Source organism: Hyla sarda, chromosome 11 (assembly GCF_029499605.1).
Source record: "Hyla sarda isolate aHylSar1 chromosome 11, aHylSar1.hap1, whole genome shotgun sequence".
Taxonomy (NCBI): Eukaryota; Metazoa; Chordata; class Amphibia; order Anura; family Hylidae; genus Hyla; species Hyla sarda.
Window position 1 is genome coordinate 8107229 of NC_079199.1, and position 21268 is coordinate 8128496.

At 40.3% G+C, this 21268-nt stretch overlaps 1 protein-coding gene across 1 annotated transcript in view; it reads right to left on the minus strand.

The window, feature by feature from the left end:
• Positions 1-824: 824 nt before the first annotated feature.
• GCH1 (GTP cyclohydrolase 1) overlaps positions 825-21268 on the minus strand; it is a 32924-nt gene continuing 12480 nt past the window's right edge. The window contains exons 2-6 of the mRNA XM_056547087.1: positions 14602-14711; positions 14320-14375; positions 7699-7730; positions 5047-5131; positions 825-4608 (exon numbers count right to left, since the gene is read on the minus strand). Of these exons, the coding sequence (XP_056403062.1) occupies positions 4482-4608; positions 5047-5131; positions 7699-7730; positions 14320-14375; positions 14602-14711 (410 nt within the window). The 3' untranslated portion in view covers positions 825-4481. The remainder of the gene's footprint in view (positions 4609-5046; positions 5132-7698; positions 7731-14319; positions 14376-14601; positions 14712-21268) is intronic.

Consider the following 21268-nt stretch of genomic DNA (forward strand, 5'->3'; position numbering starts at 1 on the left):
CTATAAGTTATGGCTTAGGGATTCATTGGGTCATTTTCTATGCTGTGCGATTGATTTCTTTATACGTTATGGCTCTTGGGGGCTCGTCCGGGACGTATTTTATAATATGCTGTTGATTGCTATATAAGTAATGGCTCTTTTGGGCTCATCTGGACATATTATTTGGTGTTCATCTGATTTCTCTATAAGTTATGGCTTTTGGGGGGGGGGGGCTATTCCGGGACATATTTTATAATGTGCGCATGATTTCTCTTTATTGCTTTTGCAGGCTAGTCCAGGACATCTATGATGTGCGCTTGATTTCTCTATAAGTAATGGCTCTTGGGGGCTCATTTGGGTTGTATTCTATGGTGTGCACTTGATTTTTTTTTATAAGTTATGACTCTTCGAGGCTCATTGGGACGTATTCCCTTATGTGCACTTGATTTCTCTGAGTTATGGCTGTCGGGGGCTCGTCCGGGACGTATTTTATAATGTGTGCTTGATTTCTCTTTGGCTAGTCCAGGACATCTGTGGTTGATTTCTCTATAAATAATGGCTCTTGGAATGTGCTCTTGATTTCTCAAAAAGTATGGATCTTGGGGGCTCGTCCGGGATGAGAATTCTATGATGTTCGCTTGATTTCTTTTATGACTCACAGCTCGGGGGAGCCAAAGTCCAAAACGGGCTTGGTCCTTTATGGAATAAAAACCACACAAAACGCACATTCAGTATAAGCTGTGCTTTATTAATTGTGCTGAACGTAAGATTTAAATTACAATAGGGAGAGTTAAATAAACAACAATTTGTATCGTACAGGATCACTTTATATATTTTTTTATGTATATATATATATATATATATATCTATATATTGTACTGGATCACTTCTATTATAGGCATATATCATACAATTTATACCACTTCAAAAAAAATTGTAATAACACACACAACCTGAGGACAAGGGTGGCGCTGCTTTTTAAAGAAATCAGCTGTGTTCCCCAAGCAGCTGTTTCAGAACTACAACTCCCAGCATGCCCCGGCAGCCGTAGGCTGTCGGGGCATGATGGGGGTTGTAGTTTGGCATTTTGATGGAAAACATTGCTTTTAGTCACCGTAACACTGTCCAAGCCCTGCTTGGCGTATATAAGTGAAATAATTTTGGTCTCGAAAATAACGTTCTTCACGGATAGGACATTAACTCTATGTAGACCACAGGCACATAGCAGACGGGAGACTATAAATACACGCACGCGGGTCTCCTCCTTAGCTTCTTCAAGGTGCAGCCTGTTGTTCTTGTTCCTTCCGGGTATTTATGAGCAAAAAAAAAGCGAAGGAAACACAAACCGCACGCACCTAATACACGTCACACAGACACAAATATTTAAAGGGCGACTCCACCCAACCCCTAAACGGTCCGTCTGTTGAGGCGGAACCCTTCCCAAAATTTCTGCTCACTGTATGAGACTGTATTCCTGTAGTGTATCGTCTAAATTTCGGATGGCTGTATCGTCTCCTGCTTGGAGTCCTCTAGTTTTTCCACACAGGCTGGGCAAGTAGTCATGCTCCTCCCTTCATTACCATATATATATGGGAATCTCCCAGGAGGGCGGGGTCTGCTCTGCAGCCCTGCCCATATGTGCAAGGAAAGCGGCAAGAGACACAAAAGGAATTAGGCTGGATTCACATTAGGGAAGATTTGTCAAAACTTGTGCACAGGGATAGTCGACCAGTTGCCCATAGCAACCAATCAGCTCGCTTCTTTCATTTTAAACAAGGCCTCTACAAAATGAAAGTAGTGATCTGATTGGTTGCTATGGGCAACTGGTCAACTTTTCCTCTGCACAAGTCTTGATGAATCTCCCCATTGGGTTTCACGGTGGAGCTCTACGTCAACCTGCCAGAAATGTATGCTTAATGGGGGAGATTCATCAAACCTGTCCAGAGGAAAAGTTGCCCAGTTGCCCATAGCAACCAATCAGATCGCTTCTTTCATTTTGTAGAGGCCTTGTTTAAAATGAAAGAAGCGAGCTGATTGGTTGCTATGGGCAACTGGGCAAATTTTCCTCTGGAGAGGTTTTGATAAATCTCCCCTAATGTCTTCCAAAAACAGCGCCACCCCTGTCCTCAGGTTGTGCGCGGTATTACAACTTGGCCTCATTCACTGGAACTGAACTATAATACCACACACAACCTAAAGACAGGCGTGGTGTCTTGTTATGAAGAAATCGGATACCACGGCATATGGGGGCACACCGCTGTGACGTAGGCCTCCTGTAATGGTGAAACACAATGTGAACCTAGCTTTTAAATAACATTAAATGCATAAGAGTTGGATGGTGAAGACGTTATCCAAATACATACATATACATAAAGCACGGTGCTTCTCAACCAGGTGTGCCTCCAGCTGTTGCAAAACTACAACTCCCAGCATGCCCGGACAGCCGAAGGCTGTCCGGGCATGCTGGGAGTTGTAGTTCTGCAACAGCTGAAGACACCCTGGTTGGGAAACATAGGATATAGCATGAGAAGCAAATAAATACAATAATAATATTGGATATTAAAGGGGTACTCTCCCCACAGACATCATATTCCCTATAAAAATGATAGGGGATAAGATTTCTGATCGTGGGGGTCCTGACACTGGGGCGGAGGGGGAATCCCCGCGATCAGACATCTTATCCCCTATCCTTTGTATCGGGGATAAGATGTCTGTGGGCGGAGTACCCCTTTAAAATGTAGAATTAGAGTGAACTGTATGGATATGGCCGCCTGAGGTCGTCACCATTATAAAACAGACAAATATGGGTTGTCCGTATTTTATTAGCACCGGCCGCCATTATTAAGCTGATCACGGATGGTTGTGCCGCTGCCAGGACTCCCAGCTGTAATGTATGTGGATCCTGTCAGCCAGTGCTCGATATCCCTGCAGCGCCACCACAGGAGAAATGAAGCATTACACGCTTCCCACTGAAATCAATGGGATATTTTTTTAAAGGGGTCCTCCGGTGGAAAACCATTTTTTTTCCATATAAACTGGCTCCAGAAAGTTATACAGATTTGTAAATTACTTCTATTAAAAAAAATCTTAATCCTTCCAGTACTTATCAGCTGCTGTATACTCCATAGGAAGTTGTGTAGTGCTTTCCAATCTGACCACAGTGCTTTCTGCTGACACCTCTGTCCATGTCAGGAACTGTCCAGAGTAGGAGCAAACCCCTATAGCAAACCTCTCCTGCTCCGGACAGTTCCTGACACGGACAGAGGTGTCAGCAGAGAGCACTGTGGTCAGAACTACACAACTTCCTCTGGAGCATACAGCAGCTGATAAGTACTGGAAGGATTAAGATTTTTATATAGAAGTTATTTACAAATTTGTTTAACTTTCTGCCGCCAGTTGATTTAAAAAAAAAAAAAAAAGAAGAAAAACCCTGTAACGCATTTTTAACGCATAGACAAGCCGGGTCCTCCAGAGTTAGAGACGCTCTTTGCAGCTTATTGACTGATGGATCCTAAATTCGTGGTGACCATGCGGTGCTAGCGCCTGCTGAATCAGGCGGACATTCCGTAGTATGCATGTATCCTAAGGCCATCTTGACGCCCGGAAAACATGGGCAAACTCTTCGCACAATTGAATATTCCGGCGGGCGCTCGCTCAGAAATGAGACGTTTCATAGACTGAAATGCGGAGAAGGAATAGGCATGTCTATTCTTTCTGCCGACGCGGTGGAATTCCGCACAATGTCCGCAAAGTTTGTTGAATAGAATTGCGCCCCATTGAGTTCAATGGGATTCCGCCCGCAAAGACAGGTCTTTAAAATGTGCAGAATGGCAAATTTGCGCAGTGGCGTTAAGTTAGCACTACTGCTGTAATTTACTGCTAATTGTGGTAAAAATTGTGAAATTTTACTGTGAATATGGCAATCTGGCCGTGATTGCGCAAACAGCGGTAAAAATAGTTGCTAGGGACATGCTGGTTGCTAGGCAGTGAATCCTTAGCAACCGGACTGTCATTGTGCTAGCAACAGTCATAGAGCAATCTGTGTCTCCAGCTGTTGCGAAACTACAACTTTCAGCATGCCCTGACAGCCAAAGGCTGTCAGGGCATGCTGAAAGTTGTAGTTTCTCAACAGCTGGAGAGACGCAGGTTGAGGACCACTTCTCTACAATGATCTCCAGATCCCCGGCTGTCAATCTTCTCCGACACCTGCTGTGGTCACAGGTAGTCCTTATAGGTCTGTAAACACAATGAATGAGCTTTATCGCCATGTTTCCAATAAAAAAAAAACGTAAAACCACAAGTACCATATAACATGACGCAGAAGCTGTCATCACAGAACACGGAACTCCTACACGTAGTTGACCAATAGACTAAATACGACTGGACCAGAGACACATAGACGTGGATGGACTTATTTAGGCAGCAGCAACCGCTCTATAGACGACGTTTTTTTCTGCTGTTTTTTTTTTTTTCTTTTTTTCTTTTTTTTTTTGGCACTATTATCAACTCTTGATGAGAGTCAAGAATTCTTCCCTGGTTTTGGGGTCCTCTCGGAATACGCCGAGCATGGTGCTGGTGACCGTCTTGCTGTTCATCTTCTGCACCCCTCTCATGACCATACACATGTGACTGCGCAAAACAAAAAGAGATGCGTTAGAATTCAGGCAAAAGAAGTAGAATTCAGAGATATTCTGATTGATGACATTCACTTGTAGGGCCTAATGTTATATATGAAGTTAGTCAGGGGTGGTCTGGGACATACTGAGCTGTATTATACCCCAGAGCTGCAATCCTAATTCTACTGGTTGCTAATGGAAACTATAATGCTATGCTTAGGCTTTGCAGAGATATAATAGCGCCCCCTAAATACTATGTTCTGCTTATAAATCATCTTTCATTACATGTTGCAGAGGACGTAGGATGCGGCTTCTGACTTGTAGGGCCCCATATTTTGTATGTAAGACTATACTCTGATAGACTTTGATCCTATGGTAACACTTCTTGACTATCTTCCCCCCTTTTTTTTATATATATTATTGTTTTTATATCATTGGAAATGAGACGTACGTAGCTTCCACCACCACTCCCACACCAGCGGGCTGTAAGGCTTCTGTAATCGCAATGGCGATCTGTTTTGTAAGGCGTTCTTGAACTGTGGAAAAACCAAAAGCAATTGTGATTTATCTTCCTTTTACGGCTAAATGATGGATATTTACTATTTTTACTATTTACTATTTTTGTTGCATTCCCCGCCCACTTGTAGAAAGAGCCTGTAAGTCCTGCTTCACCCGACTGCTCATATAGTGAGTCTGTGAGTCCTACCTTTCCCAACTACTCATAGAAAGAGCCTGTGAGTCCATCTTCCCCCTCCCATTCATAGCGTGAGACTGTGAGTCCTGCTTCCCCCTCCCGCTAACAGAGTAAGCCTGTGAGTCCTGCTTCCCCGCCTACTCATAGGAAGAGCCTGTGAGTCCTGCTTCCCTTGCCCACTCATAGAGTGAGCCTGTGAGTCCTGCTTCCCCTGCTCAAAGAAGAAGCCTGTGAGTCCTGCTTCCTCCGCCCGCTCATAGTGAGCCTGTGAGTCCTGCTTCCTCCGCCTGCTCATAGAGTGAGCCTGTGAGTCCTGCTTCCTCCGCCTGCTCATAGAGTGAGCCTGTGAGTCCTGCTTCCTCCGCCCGCTCATAGAGTGAGCCTGTGAGTCCTGCTTCCTCCGCCTGCTCATAGAGTGATCCTGTGAATCCTGCTTTTCCCTCCTACTTGTAGAGAAAGCCTGTGAGTCCTGCTTCCTCTGCCTGCTCATAGAGTGAGCCTGTGAGTCCTGCTTCTCCCGCTCATTCATAGCAGGACTCATAGGCTCTCTCTTGGCCGATGGCAATGGGACTATCAGACTTTCTATACTAGTCATTTACCTCTTACATGATTTGAAGACTAAATAAGTAAATTCCTCTGCGCTCGGTGTCGCCCCCTTCTGTCCTACACTCTCCTTAGATAAAGACCTGACAGATCTACCTAAACATGACAAACATGGGATCTTCTAGGGTCATTCCCTACAGTCCTGGCCAAAAGTTTTGAGACTGACAGACATCTTGGTGTTTGCTGCTTAATTTATTTTCAGATCTTTGTCAGACGTTTCTATGGTAACTGAAATAGAATAATAAAACATAGTTTTTTAACTATTAATGCAAATCCCCCCCCCCCCCCCTCCATTCTTACCTCATCCCTGTGTCCGGTTAGTCACATTTTCTGGCTGGGGGGGGGGGGGGGGGGGATGGGGTTGTGTCCACCCACACTTTGAGGATTGAACACAGGTTCCCAATGTGGAGTCTTGTGGCCATGGACCTAATATTTCAATGTTTTGTTCACAGATCTACTTAGTTATCATTTCTGTCCTGGGACATGGTCTCCATCATGGTGGATAAAGCCTTGACCATCACCGCATGGCTCCTGGATGGTTGGAGAAGTTGCTTGTGGGGGATGGTTAGATCATATTCTTCAGTCATGGCGGTGTTCTTAGGCCAAATTGTGAGTGAGCCCAGTCCCCTGGATAAGATGTCGCTCCACACATGGAGGTCTCAGGACTTATGGTAGCCTCACTGTCTGAAGGCTCCATCATTATCCCCCGTCCAATCCCTGTACTTCCTGCAAAATGTCAGATGTTTCTCTTGGAGAGAAGTTCTATCCTGTGCTGAACCCGTCCCGGAGCTAAATCCCCTTGAAGGGGTACTCCGCCTCCAGACCTTTGGATAGGGGATAAGATATCTGATCATGGGGGTCCCACTGCAGGGGACCCCCGCGATCTCAGCTACGGCACCCCAGACATCTTGTGCACGGTGTGAACTTCGCTCAGTGCCGGATGACTGGTGATGTGGGGCGGAGGCTCGTGACATTACTGTCACGCCCAATTGTGATGTCACAGCCATGCCCCATCAATGCAAGTCTATAGGAGGGGGCGTGACGGCCGTGACATCACGAGCCTTCAGTGCTGCACCCGATGCTCTAAACAAACACCAGGTGCAGCAGGTAGATCGCTGTGGTCCCCAGCAGCGGGACCCCCGCGATCAGACATCTCATCCCCTATCCTTTGGACCCCATTAAGGAGATGGTCTTGGCACTTGGTATCTCAACATCCTCCAAGAGCAACGTCTCCAACCATCATGGAGCAATTTGGTGATGGACAAGGCTTTTCTCATCATGGTGAAGACCATGTTACAAGGCAGAAGTGACAACTAAGCGGCTCAGTGAACAAAACTCCCCAGATCTCAATCCCTGAAGAACCTGTAGTCAACACTCAAAAAGAGAGCGAACAAAGAAAAACCCAGAAATAGTGATAAACCCTGCACAGTGATGAGGTAAGAATGGAAGGTCACCGGTCAGGATTCGCAATCGGCGGATGTTTTTGTATTCTGCGAATATAGTATCTATAATAATTCCGGTCAGATCTGTAACCTCCGATGTACGCAGCGTCCCGGTCACGGCTGAGATCATGTCGTCAGGCGCAGTTGTCAGCACAATTACTGTCTCTATAAAGGGCGCCCACATCACTGCGTCCAAACCGGGCAAACAAACACGGAGAACGTGCTCGCCAGTCATTGTGCCCTTTCTAAGAAGCTGCTATGTGAATCGTTGCGTGTGTCATCCCCAACCTCTGACTATCTGGCTGGAGGAGGATCAGAAATGTCAAAAGCAATCTGGATCCGCAGGGCCCCCGGGGGCCCTTACCTTGTAGTCGTCTGCTGTATATCTCCACGATCCTTAAAGAAAAACAAAAGAGATTGGAGTGCGTTATTAGTTTATTACTATGGAGATATATGAAGGGGGGAGATTTATCAAAACCTGTGCAGGGGAATAGTTGCCCAGTTGCCCAGTTGCCCATAGCAACCAATCAGATCACTTTCATTTTAACAAGGCCTCTGCAAAATGAAAGAAGCGATCTGATTGGTTGCTATGGGCAACTTTTCCTTTGTACAGGTTTTGATAAATCTCCCCCAGAATTCTTCTCAGAAACAGTGCCACACCTGTCCACAGGCTGTGCGTGGTATTGCAACTCATCGCTATTCATAGACACCACTGTAGACAGGCGTGGCACTGTTATTAGAATAGGGCACCCATTTTTTTTTTAAATAATTATACAACAGCTTTAAAGGGCTTCTCCTCCCATGAAGGGAAAATATGGCCGCCCAGCTACCTTCAGCCTGTCTGTGGCCAATGGAGTCTGCCATAGTTACATACCGGTGCTACGCCACTTGTTTAAAGGGGTACTACACTGGCCATCGTTCAGAAGTGAATGTTCCGAACACTTTTTTTTAGCGCTGTGGGGGGTTAGCCAAGCCCCTCAATGCAAGTCTATGGGAGGGGGCGTGACTACCGTCACGCCCCATCCCATTGACTTGCATTGAGGGGGCATGGATATGGCATCACAAGGGGCGTGGCCGACCACAGCGGCTCGAAAACAGCGTACGGAACATTCACTTCCGAACGCTGGCCAGTGGAGTACCCCTATAACTCTCCAACTCGGCTATTTTCAGTGCCGGCCATCTCCGGACAGGCTGGAGATTCCCGGGCAGCCATCTTTTCCCTTTGTGGGCCTTTAGGCTAAGTTTCCACTTGGTCTTTTTTCTGTCAGTTTTTGGACATCTGCCACTGCAGTTTTTGAGCCAAAACCAGAAATGTATTCAAAAGGAATAGGACATATAAAGGAAGGACTTACACTTCTCCTCCCTTATGGATCCACTTCTGACTTTGGCTCAAAAACGGCAGAGGCAGAAATCCAAAAACTGCCAGAAAAAAAACAAGTGGAAACTTAGCCTTATAATAATACAGTACACAGAATGACCTGTCACATCAGTCACGTTAAAGGGGTACTCCGGTGAAAACCTTTTTTCTTTTAAATCAACTGGTGGCAGAAAGTTAAACATATTTGTAAATTACTTCTATTAAAAAATCTTTATCCTTCCTGTACTTATTCACTGCTGAATACTGCAGAGGAAATTCTTTTCTTTTTGGAATGCTCTCTGATGACATCACGAGCACAGTTCTCTCTGCTGACGTTATTATAATAACACTTTATTTATTGTTGTCCTTAGTGGGATTTGAACCCAAGTCCCCAGCACTGCAGGGCAGCAGTGCTAACCACTGAGCCACCATGCTGCCCTTAGCATACATCTGCTATGCATGGTTGCCAAAATGGACAGAGATGTCGGCAGAGAGCACTGTGCTCGTGCTGTCATCAGTGTTCCAAAAAGAAGGAATTTCCTCTGTAGCATTCAGCAGCTAATAAGTACTGGAAGGATTAAGATTTTTTTTTATAGAAGTAATTTACAAATATGTTTAACTTTCTGCCACCAGTTGATTTAAAAGAAAAAAGGTTTTCACCGGAGTACCCCTTTAAGGTTGCCACCTTTCATGCAAAAAAAAAAAAATTACCAGCCATGCTAATTTGCATAATTAATTATAGATATGTAACATTTCTTAATTTCGAAATTTTGTCCTATTCTGACTCCCATAACTTTTTTTTTATGTCTCCATATACGGGCCTGTATTATGGCTCATTTTCTGCGCCCCGATCTGTAGTTTTTCAACAGGACCATTTTTGTTTTCATGTGACTTTTTGATCGCTTTATTTATTTAAGCAAATACGGGAGTTGCAGTTAGTTACTAACTACAACTCCCAGCATGCCCTGATGCAGCCTGTGGGTCAGCAGCTGCCCCAAACGAAAACTACAACTCCCAGCATGTTAGACTATATAGTAGTATATAGTATAAGTAAGTGTTTTCCAATTAGGGGTGCCTCCAGCTGTTGCAAAACTACAACTCCCAGCATGTTGAACTATATAGTAGTATATAGTATAAGTAAGTGTTTTCCAATTAGGGATGCCTCCAGCTGTTGCAAAACTACAACTCCCAGCATGTTGGACTATATAGTAGTATATAGTATAAGTAAGTGTTTTCCAATTAGGGGTGCCTCCAGCTGTTGCAAAACTACAACTCCCAGCATGTTGGACTATATAGTATAAGTAAGTGTTTTCCAATTAGGGGTGCCTCCAGCTGTTGAAAAACTACAACTTCTAGCATGTTGGACTATATAGTAGTATATAGTATAAGTAAGTGTTTTCCAATTAGGGGTGCCTCCAGCTGTTGCAAAACTACAACTCCCAGCATGCCTGGACAGCCCATGCTGGGAGTTGTAGTTTTGCAACAGCTGGGGGTGCTCTGGTTGGTAAACTCTGCTATAGGTTATGGTGCAACAATTCACAAGTTGGAGGATTGGTTGGATAAATACCGACAGGGGGGCCAATATTCCGGCTGTGCCTGTAAAATACCGGCCAGGTGTCAATCTTAGTCACTATCCGTTTTGGGACTTTTCCCGTCTGAAACCCTTGGACCGATTTTATTAAACTGGAACCCAGTGGTTTACACTATAATTCTACCCAGCCCTGGGCAGGAGGTGCCCTTCACTTGCACACGTCTCCCATCTGTCCCTCAGGCCAATGCCCTTTGGTCCCGTTTCCTAGTATTACAGTACCTGTGGGGAGGATCAATGGTCACGGGGGCACAGCCGGCTGCTGAGGTCTGGGGTGGGGGCTATTATATCCCATCTGTGTATAGTGAAGGGCCCCATAACAAAGACAAGAAGGGACTCAGTGCCAGAAAGGAGAGTCAAAATTGTGCATCCTCCCCAAAAACCAGACCCCATATCAATAGGACAGGTGCAGACTTTTTTTTATGCAACTTTGTTTTATCTACGGAAGTTACGTTAAAAAGAAGCGATGACCGATGGACGGCCATGACACATGACTGCGGGATCAGACTACTCAGGTCTGTAACCATGGAGACACATACATCAGCGTAAGAGCTGTACACTCAAACAGTATATATATATTTATTTATTTATTTATTTTAAATATATGCAAAAGTACCACCTTAAAGGGGTACGCCGCCCCTAGACATCTTATCCCCTATCCAAAGGATTGGGGATAAGATGTCTGTTCGCGGGAGTCCCGCCGGGAGTGCCGGATGACTGGTGATGGGGTGTGGAGACTCGTGACATCACGGCGACACCCCACTCATGACGTCATGGCCACGCCCCCTCAATGCAAGTCTATGGGAGGGGGCGTGACGGCCGTCACGCCCCCACCCATAGACTTGCATTGAGGGTGTGTGGCCGTGGCGTCACGAGCCTCCGGCACTGCACCTGACGCTCTAAATGAACGCCGGGTGCTGCAGGGAGATCCCCGCAATAAGACAACTTAAAGGGGTACTCCGGTGAAAAACTTTTTTTTTTTTTTTAAATCAACTGGTGCCAGAAAGTTAAACAGATTTGTAAATTACTTCTATTAAAAAAATCTTAATCCTTCCTTTACTTATTAGCTGCTGAACACTACAGAGGAAATTCCTTTCCGTTTGAAACACAGAGCTCTCTGCTGACATCATGAGCACAGTGCTCTCTGCTGACATCTCTGTCCATTTTTTAGGAACTCTCCAGGGTAAAAGGAAATCCCCATAGCAAACATATGCTGTTCTGGACAGTTCGTAAAATGGACAGAGGTGTCAGCAGAGAGCACTGTGCTCATGATGTCAGCAGAGAACTCTGTGTTTCAAACGGAAAAGAATTTGCACTGTAGTATTCAGCAGCTAATAAGTACAGGAAGGATTAAGATTTTTTTAATAGAAGTAATTTACAAATCTGTTTAACTTTCTGGCACCAGTTGATTTAAAAAACAAAAATAAATAAGTTTTTCACCGGAGTACCCCTTTATGACATCTGGAGACCCCCACGATATGATATCTTAAAACACCTGGAGACCCCCGCAATAAGACATCTTATGCCCTATCCTTTGGATAGGAGATAAGATGTCTAGGGGCGGAGTACCCCTTTAAGGTCAGCCATTCTTTTGGTCATTGCATGTAAAGGGATTTTTTTTATTAGATGTATCTGTGGCTTCCGCCGTATGAAATGTCAAATTTAATTGGAAAAAAAAAAGTGTCCGCTGTGATAGACGAAGGCGCAGAGAAGAGAGAACAAATCCTAAGCAAATAATCCCTAGGAAACCACCGTCAAAGTTTATAGGGATAATGCCAGTGAAATGGAGAATGGAAGGGTTAATTCGAACCATCGGAGGAAACATTGTAATTCTGTATGGAGTTCAGTTGCGTACGTAAATATCAACGCAATAGTTAGTATAGGCCAGTGGTTCCCAACCAGTGCGGCTCCAGCTGTTGTAAAACTACATATCCCAGGAATGCTGTAGAGATAGGTGAGCCAACTGTGCCACCACATTCAATGACAAGGGGCCTGGTTTAAAGGGGTACTCCGGTGGGGAACAATTTTTTTTTTTAATTAACTGGTGCCAGAAAGTTAAACAGATTTGTAAATTACTTCTATTCAAAAATCATAACCCTTCCAGTACTCATTTTTAGCTTTTAACTTTTTAGCTGCTGTATGCTCCACAGAAAGTTCTTTTCTTTTTGAATTTCTTTTCTGTCTGACCACAGTGCTCTTTGCTGACACCTCTGTCCGTATCATGAACTGTCCAGAGCAGGAGAGGTTTTCTATGGGGATTTGCACCTACTCTGGACAGTTCTTACATGGACAGAGGTGTCAGCAGAGAGCACTGTGGTCAGACTGGAAAGAACTACACAACTTCCTCTGGAGCATACAGCAGCTGATAAGTACTGGAAGGATTAAGGTTTCTGAATAGAAGTCATTTATAAATCTGTTTAACTTTCTGGTACCAGTTGATTTAAAAAAAATTGTTTTCCACCGGAGTACCCCTTTAATGCTAAAATGCATCAAAATTTGGGTGCTAAATTTTCAAGTACTTTATCAATCGGCCTGAGCTGCTGTGCCATCTCTGACTCATTCTCACACTGGCACTCTTCCAGTAATTCTGCACCAGTGTGCCAGTTTTTCCTGAGAGGCCTTTATTTAAAGGGGCACTCCTGTGGAAATTTTTTTTTTTTGTAAATCAACTGGTGCCAGAAAGTTAAACAGATTTGTAAATTACTTGTATTTAAAAATCTTAATTACAGATGAGCGAACTTCCAGTAATTCGATTCGTCCCGAACTTCTCGGCTCGGCGGTTGCTGACTTTATCCTGCATAAATTAGTTCAGCTTTCAGGTGCTCCGGGCTGGAGACTCTTTCCTAGGACTGTATCCACCTTTTCCAGCCACAGGAGCACCTGAAAGCTGAACTAATTTATGCAGGATAAAGTCATCAACCGCCGAGCTGAGAAGTTCGTGACGAATCGAATTACTGGAAGTTCGCTCATCTAATCTTAATCTTTCCAGTACTTATCAGCTGCTGTAAATGTTCCATAGGAAATTCTTTTCTTTTTAAATTTATTTTCTGTCTGTCCACAGTGCTCTCTACTGACACCTCTGTCCATGTCAGGAACTTTGTTGTGCCCTCCCTCTAAGTTGTCCTCAGTTATTTTATTTATGTATTTATTTATTTTAGTAAGTTATTTATGTAGTTAGTTATTTAGTTATTTATTTAGTCATTTGTTTATTATACATTTTTTTATTTGGTTATTTATTTTATATTTAGTTATTATTTTTTTGTTTAGTTATTAATTTTATATATATATATATATATATATATATATATATACATACATATATATATATATAGTTTAGTTATTTAGTTATTCATTTTTTACTTATTTATTTGTTTAGTTAATGAATATATATATATATATACATACATATACAATATATATAGTTATTTATTTAATTATGTATTTAGGTATATTATATATATATAGATATTAATTTATTTTATTTATTTTGTTTATTTATTGATTTATATATTTATTTATTTAGTTGTTATTTATTTATTAAAAGGGGTATTGCAGGAAAAAACTTTTTTTTTATATCAACTGGCTCCAGAAAGTGAAACAGATTTGCAAATTACTTCTATTAAAAAATCTTAATCCTTTCAATAATTATCAGCTGCTGAAGTTGAGTTGTTGTTTCTGTCTGGCAACAGTGCTCTCTGCTGACATCTCTGCTTGTCTCGGGAACTGCACAGAGTAGAAGAGGTTTGCTATGGGGATTTGCTTCTACTCTGGACAGTTCCCGAGGCAGGTGTCATCAGAGAGCACTTAGACAGAAAAGAAAAACTCAACTTCAGCAGCTCATAAGTACTGAAAGGATTAAGATTTTTTTTAATAGAAGTAATTTACAAATCTGTTTAACCTTCTGGAGCCAGATGATATATATATATATATATATATAAAAAAAAAGTTTTTTCCTGGATAACCCCTTTAATGTTTTGCCCCTTTTGATTACATGCCAAAAAAATTAAAATAAAATCAATGTAGACTTAATGTGAACTCACCTGGCCAGCTTACTGAGGCCCAGCACCTGTTTGTTTGGTAGATAACCTATGTGCACCTAGAAAGACAAAACAGACTCGTATGTAGATATGACCAACCAGAGCGCCTCCAGCTGGTGCAAAAACTACAACTCCCAGCATGCTATAGCTAAGGGCGCACTGATTTGTGGACACATGGATTTTAAAGGAACACTCCAACTCCTAGTGAAAACATATATACTGGATATATCAGTACTGAGAAATGGAACAGCAATGGCTACATGAAAAATGGTGCCACAGTCCTACCTTCCCAATGAATGGAACCAGATGATGTTCACACATGGAGAACATATCGATGTCCTTCACGATCACCATCTCATCATGGTCTTCATCAAAGATGGCGTCATTCAACACATCTGGAAAAAACATTGATAATTCTGTTAATTGAATGAGGGAATCCATGAAGTAGTATATAGTAGTTATATTCTTGTATATAGGAGGCAGTATTATAGTAGTTATATTCTTGTATATAGGAGCAGTATTATAGTAGTTATATTCTTGTATATAGGAGGCAGTATTATAGTAGTTATATTCTTGTATATAGGAGCAGTATTATAGTAGTTATATTCTTGTATATAGGAGCAGTATTATAGTAGTTATATTCTTGTATATAGGAGAAGTATTATATTAGTTATATTCTTGTATATAGGAGGCAGTATTATAGTAGTTATATTCTTGTATATAGGAGCAGTATTATAGTACTTATATTCTTGTATATAGGAGCAGTATTATAGTAGTTATATTCTTGTATATAGGAGAAGTATTATATTAGTTATATTCTTGTATATAGGAGCAGTATTACAGTAGTTATATTCTTGTATATAGGAGCAGTATTATAGTAGTTATATTCTTGTATATAGGAGCAGTATTATAGTAGTTATATTCTTGTATATATAGGAGCAGTATTATAGTAGTTATATTCTTGTATATAGGAGTAGTATTATATTAGTTATATTCCTGTATATAGGAGCAGAATTATAGTAGTTATATTCTTGTATATAGGAGCAGTATTATAGTAGTTATATTCTTGTATATATAGGAGCAGTATTATAGTAGTTATATTCTTGTATATAGGAGTAGTATTATATTAGTTATATTCCTGTATATAGGAGCAGTATTATAGTAGTTATATTCTTGTATATAGGGGCAGTATTATAGTAGTTATATTCTTGTATATAGGAGCAGTATTATAGTAGTTATATTCTTGTATATAGGAGCAATATTATAGTAGTTATATTCTTGTATATAGGAGCAATATTATAGTAGTTATATTCTTGTATATAGGGGCAGTATTATAGTAGATATATTCTTGCATATAGGAGGCAGTATTATAGTAGTTATATTCTTGTATATAGGAGTAGTATTATATTAGTTATATTCCTGTGTATAGGAGCAGTATTATAGTAGTTATATTCTTGTATATAGGGGCAGTATTATAGTAGTTATATTCTTGTATATAGGAGCAGTATTACAGTAGTTATATTCTTGTATATAGGAGCAGTATTATAGTAGTTATATTCTTGTATATAGGGGCAGTATTATAGTAGTTATATTCTTGTATATAGGAGCAGTATTATAGTAGTTATATTCTTGTATATAGGAGCAATATTATAGTAGTTATATTATTGTATATAGGAGCAGTATTATAGTAGTTATATTCTTGTATATAGGAGCAGTATTATAGTAGATATATTCTTGTATATAGGAGGCAGTATTATAGTAGTTATATTCTTGTACATAGGAGCAGTATTATAGTAGTTATATTCTTGTACATAGGAGGCAGTATTATAGTAGTTATATTCTTGTACATAGGAGGCAGTATTATAGTAGTTATATTCTTGTATATAGGAGGCAGTATTATAGTAGTTATCAAACATATGTAGAAAGCAGGGACGTCACTCACCGGGGTACTGTGCCGATAATTCTTTATTTCTTTAAGGTGCAAAGACAGACATGGTGCACGGACGTTTCCAAGGACTCAGCTAATTAGAGTAAGACTGGGTGACAGCTGTTGCGCGTGCGCATTCACGCTTCTTCAGACCCTGTCTGTTCCGTGCTGCATCACCTTTTTGAAGAAGCGTGAATGCGCACGCGCAACAGCTGTCACCCAGTCTTACTCTAATTAGCTGAGTCCTTGGAAACGTCCGTGCACCATGTCTGTCTTTGCACCTTAAAGAAATAAAGAATTATCGGCACAGTACCCCGGTGAGTGACGTCCCTGCTTTCTACATATGTTTGATACGAAGATGTCTTTTCATTAGGGACTTGGAACCCGAAGGGTTACAGTGCCTGCCAGCACTGTTAAGGGAACTGTGGAGCCCGAGCTCAGGGCGTCTTTCATTTTCGCTGCACTAGCTGAGAGTGCGATCTTAGGAATCTAGGGGTAGTTGTGCCGGCTGCTCGCTTCTGTGTGCCGCTTGTGATTATAGTGGTTATATTCTTGTATATAGGAGGCAGTATTATAGTAATTATATTCTTGTATATAGGAGACAGTATTATAGTAGTTATATTCATGTATATAGGAGCAGTATTATAGTAGTTATATTCTTGTATATAGGGGCAGTATTATAGTAGTTATATTCTTGTATATAGGAGCAGTATTATAGTAGATATATTCTTGTATATAGGAGGCAGTATTATAGTAGTTATATTCTTGTATATAGGAGCAGTATTATAGTAGTTATATTCTTGTATATAGAAGCAGTATTATAGTAGTTATATTCTTGTATATAGGAGCAGTATTATAGTAGATATATTCTTGTACACATGAGGAGTATTATAGCAGTTATATTCTTGTATATAGGAGCAGTATTATAGTAGATATATTCTTGTATATAGGAGGCAGTATTATAGTAGTTATATTCTTGTATGTAGAAGCAGTATTATAGTAGTTATATTCTTGTATATAGGAGCAGTATTATAGTAGATATATTGTATATAGGAGGAGTATTATAGCAGTTATATTCTTGTATGTAGGAGCAGTATTATAGCAGTTATATTCTTGTATATAGGAGCAGTATTATAGTAGTTATATTCTTGTATATAGGAGGCAGTATTATAGTAGTTATATTCTTGTATATAGAGGCAGTATTATAGTAGTTATATTCTTGTATATAGGAGCAGTATTATAGTAATTATATTCTTGTATATAGGGGCAGTATTATAGTAGTTATATTCTTGTATATAGGAGCAGTATTATAGTAGTTATATTCTTGTATATAGGGGGCAGTATTATAGTAGTTATATTCTTGTATATAGGAGCAGTATTATAGTAGTTATATTCTTGTATATAGGAGCAGTATTATAGTAGTTATATTCTTGTATATAGGAGCAGTATTATAGTAGTTATATTCTTGTATATAGGGGGCAGTATTATAGTAGTTATATTCTTGTATATAGGAGCAATATTATAGTAGTTATATTCTTGTATATAGGGGGCAGTATTATAGTAGTTATATTCTTGTATATAGGGGGCAGTATTATAGTAGTTATATTCTTGTATATAGGAGCAGTATTATAGTAGTTATATTCTTGTATATAGGAGCAGTATTATAGTAGTTATATTCTTGTATATAGGGGCAGTATTATAGTAGTTATATTCTTGTATATAGGAGCAGTATTATAGTAGTTATATTCTTGTATATAGGAGCAGTATTATAGTAGTTATATTCTTGTATATAGGAGCAGTATTATAGTAGTTATATTCTTGTATATAGGAGGCAGTATTATAGTAGTTATATTCTTGTATATAGGAGCAGTATTATAGTAGTTATATTCTTGTATATAGGGGCAGTATTATAGTAGTTATATTCTTGTATATAGGAGCAGTATTATAGTAGTTATATTCTTGTATATAGGGGGCAGTATTATAGTAGTTATATTCTTGTATATAGGAGCAGTATTATAGTAGTTATATTCTTGTACATAGGGGCAGTATTATATTAGTTATTATAATAGTAGTTGCTGGGCAGTTCACACTAAAGGGGGTGGACATAATGTTAAAGTGAGGATACTGTGGTGCACAATGCTCTATGTGGCAATTAAATAGAATAATACAAGGGAGAAGATACAATCCTAATACAAGGTGTAACTATGATGAGGAGTAAGAATGTTAATGATGTAGAATTTATGTGATAAAATGAGAAGTGATTTGCTAAAAAATATAACAAATGAAGGAAAGTAGAGGTGACCTGAATAGAATAGGAACATTTCATTGTGCAAATAAAAAACGGTAACAAACCAGGATCCGCTGCGGGGCCCGTGTGACAGACTATTAGACTATTATTTAAATTAGCGCCTGATATAATACAAAGAATAAAAGATGTGATGAACACAAAGCTCACAGGGTCCAGAACATATCACCTGCTACGTGTAGAGTTCAGATGGGTTTTGATTCCATCAAACAATATTTATGTGGTCTCAAACTTTGGCCCTCCAGATGTTGCAAAACTTCAACTCCCAGTACGGCTTCCACCTCTCATCGCCAACACTGGAGGCTTCGGAGACCGACCACAATGGCGGAAGAGCATGACGTCACGCCCCGCCCCCTCAATGCAAGTCTATGGGAGGTCCGTCACGCCCCCTCCCATAGACTTGCATTGAGGGGGCGGAATCGTGATGTCACGCTCGTCCGCCATTGTGGTCGGTCTCCGAAGCCTCCAGCGTTGCCGGTGTGAGGTGGAAGCCGTACAGGTGGGTGCAGCAGCTGAGATTTCGGGGGCCCCCAGCAGCGGGACCCCGGAGATCTGACATCTTATCCTTTGGATAGGGGATAAGATGTCTAGGGGTGCGGAGTACCCCTTTAATGGGGTACCCTGGTGGAATTTTTTTTTTTTTTAAATAAACTGGTGCCGGAAAGTTAAACAGATTTGTAAATGATTTCTATTAAAAAAACCTTAATCCTTCCAGTACTTATCAGCTGCTGTATGCTCCAGAGGAAGTTGTGCAGAGCAGGATAGGTTTGCTATGGGGATTTGTTCCTACTCTGGACAGTTCCTGACATGGACAGAGGTGGCAGCAGAGAGCACTGTGGTCAGACTGGAAAGAACTGCACAACTTCCTCTGGAGCATACAGCAGCTGATAAGTACTGGAAGGATGATTTTAATAGAAGTAATTTACAAATCTGTATAACTTTCCGGCACTAGTGGATTTGAGAAAAAAAAATGTAAAAAGGTTTTCCACAGGAGTACCCCTTTAAGAACACTCTATAAGGGGCAATTGTAAAATCCACTGCTGCAATATGGTGTATAGTACAACTCATGGGGCCCTCCGGGCAAAAGATGATAATGGGGCCCCGATGCGCCCACCCATGTATAAGCCACACCTATTTAGATGCACCGCCCACGTAAATCTTTTAAAAAACGGGAAAAAATTGAAAAATTAAGTCACATTAAATAAAGTGTAACAAATCTCTTAATTAAATACATAAACAACATATAACCTATGAGGACTTGTGTTTGCGCCACCAAATATACCTTGTAATGACATCACTCATTTTACTACAAAAGCAAAAAAAAAATATTTGTGGGGTAAAATTTAAAGGGTACCTCTCATCAAATAAACTTTTGATTTATTTTAGATTAATGAATGTTGAATAACTTTCCAATAGCATGTTAATGAAAAATATGCTTTTTTCTATTGTATTTTTCCCGATCAGTCCTGGCAGCAAGCATTTCTGACTCATGCTGGAGTCCTAAACACTCAGATCTGCCAGCCTGCTTTGTTCACAGCCAAACAGGCTGCGAACAAAGCAGGCTGGCAGCTCTGAGTGTTCTCCTTTGTGAACAAAGCAGACTGGCAGCTCGTAGTGTTTAGGACTCCAGCATGAGTCTGAAATGCTTGCTGCCAGGACTGGTAGGGAGACCCCTAGTGGTCATTTCTTCAAAGTGGAAAATTAAATAGAAAGAAGCATATTTTTTTAATAACATGCAATTGTAAAGTTATTCTGCATACATTAATCTATAATATATCAAAAGTTTTTTTGATGAGAGGTACCCTTTAAAAGGCACAAGGCTAGAATTCACCTGTATTAAAGGATCCAGTATGGGCGCCACAATGGATGTGTGCAGTGATGTGTGCCACCTAATGGCACTGTTTCCCAACCAGGGTGCCTCCAGCTGTTGCAAAACTACAACTCCCAGTAGTTATATTCTTGTATATAAGAGCAGTATTATAGTAGTTATATTCTTGTATATAGGAGCAGTATTATAGTAGTTATATTCTTGTATATAAGAGCAGTATTATAGTAGTTATATTCTTGTATATAGGAGCAGTATTATAGTAGTTATATTCTTGTATATAGGGGCAGTATTATAGTAGTTATATTCTTGTATATAGGAGCAGTATTATAGTAGTTATATTCTTGTATATAGGAGGCAGTATTATAGCAGATATATTCTTGTATATAGGAGCAGTATTATAGTAGTTATATTCTTGTATATTGGAGCAGTATTATAGTAGTTATATTCTTGTATATAGGAGCAGTATTATAGTAGTTATATTCTTGTATATAGGAGGCAGTATTATAGTAGTTATATTCTTGTATATAGGAGGCAGTATTATAGCAGATATATTCTTGTATATAGGAGCAGTATTATAGTAGTTATATTCTTGTATATAGGAGCAGTATTATAGTAGTTATATTCTTGTATATAGGAGCAGTATTATAGTAGTTATATTCTTGTATATAGGAGCAGTATTATAGTAGATATATTCTTGTATATAGGAGCAGTATTATAGTAGTTATATTCTTGTATATAGGAGGCAGTATTATAGTAGTTATATTCTTGTAAATAGGAGCAGTATTATAGTAGTTATATTCTTGTATATAGGGGCAGTATTATAGTAGTTATATTCTTGTAAATAGGAGCAGTATTATAGCAGTTATATTCTTGTATATAGGGGCAGTATTAT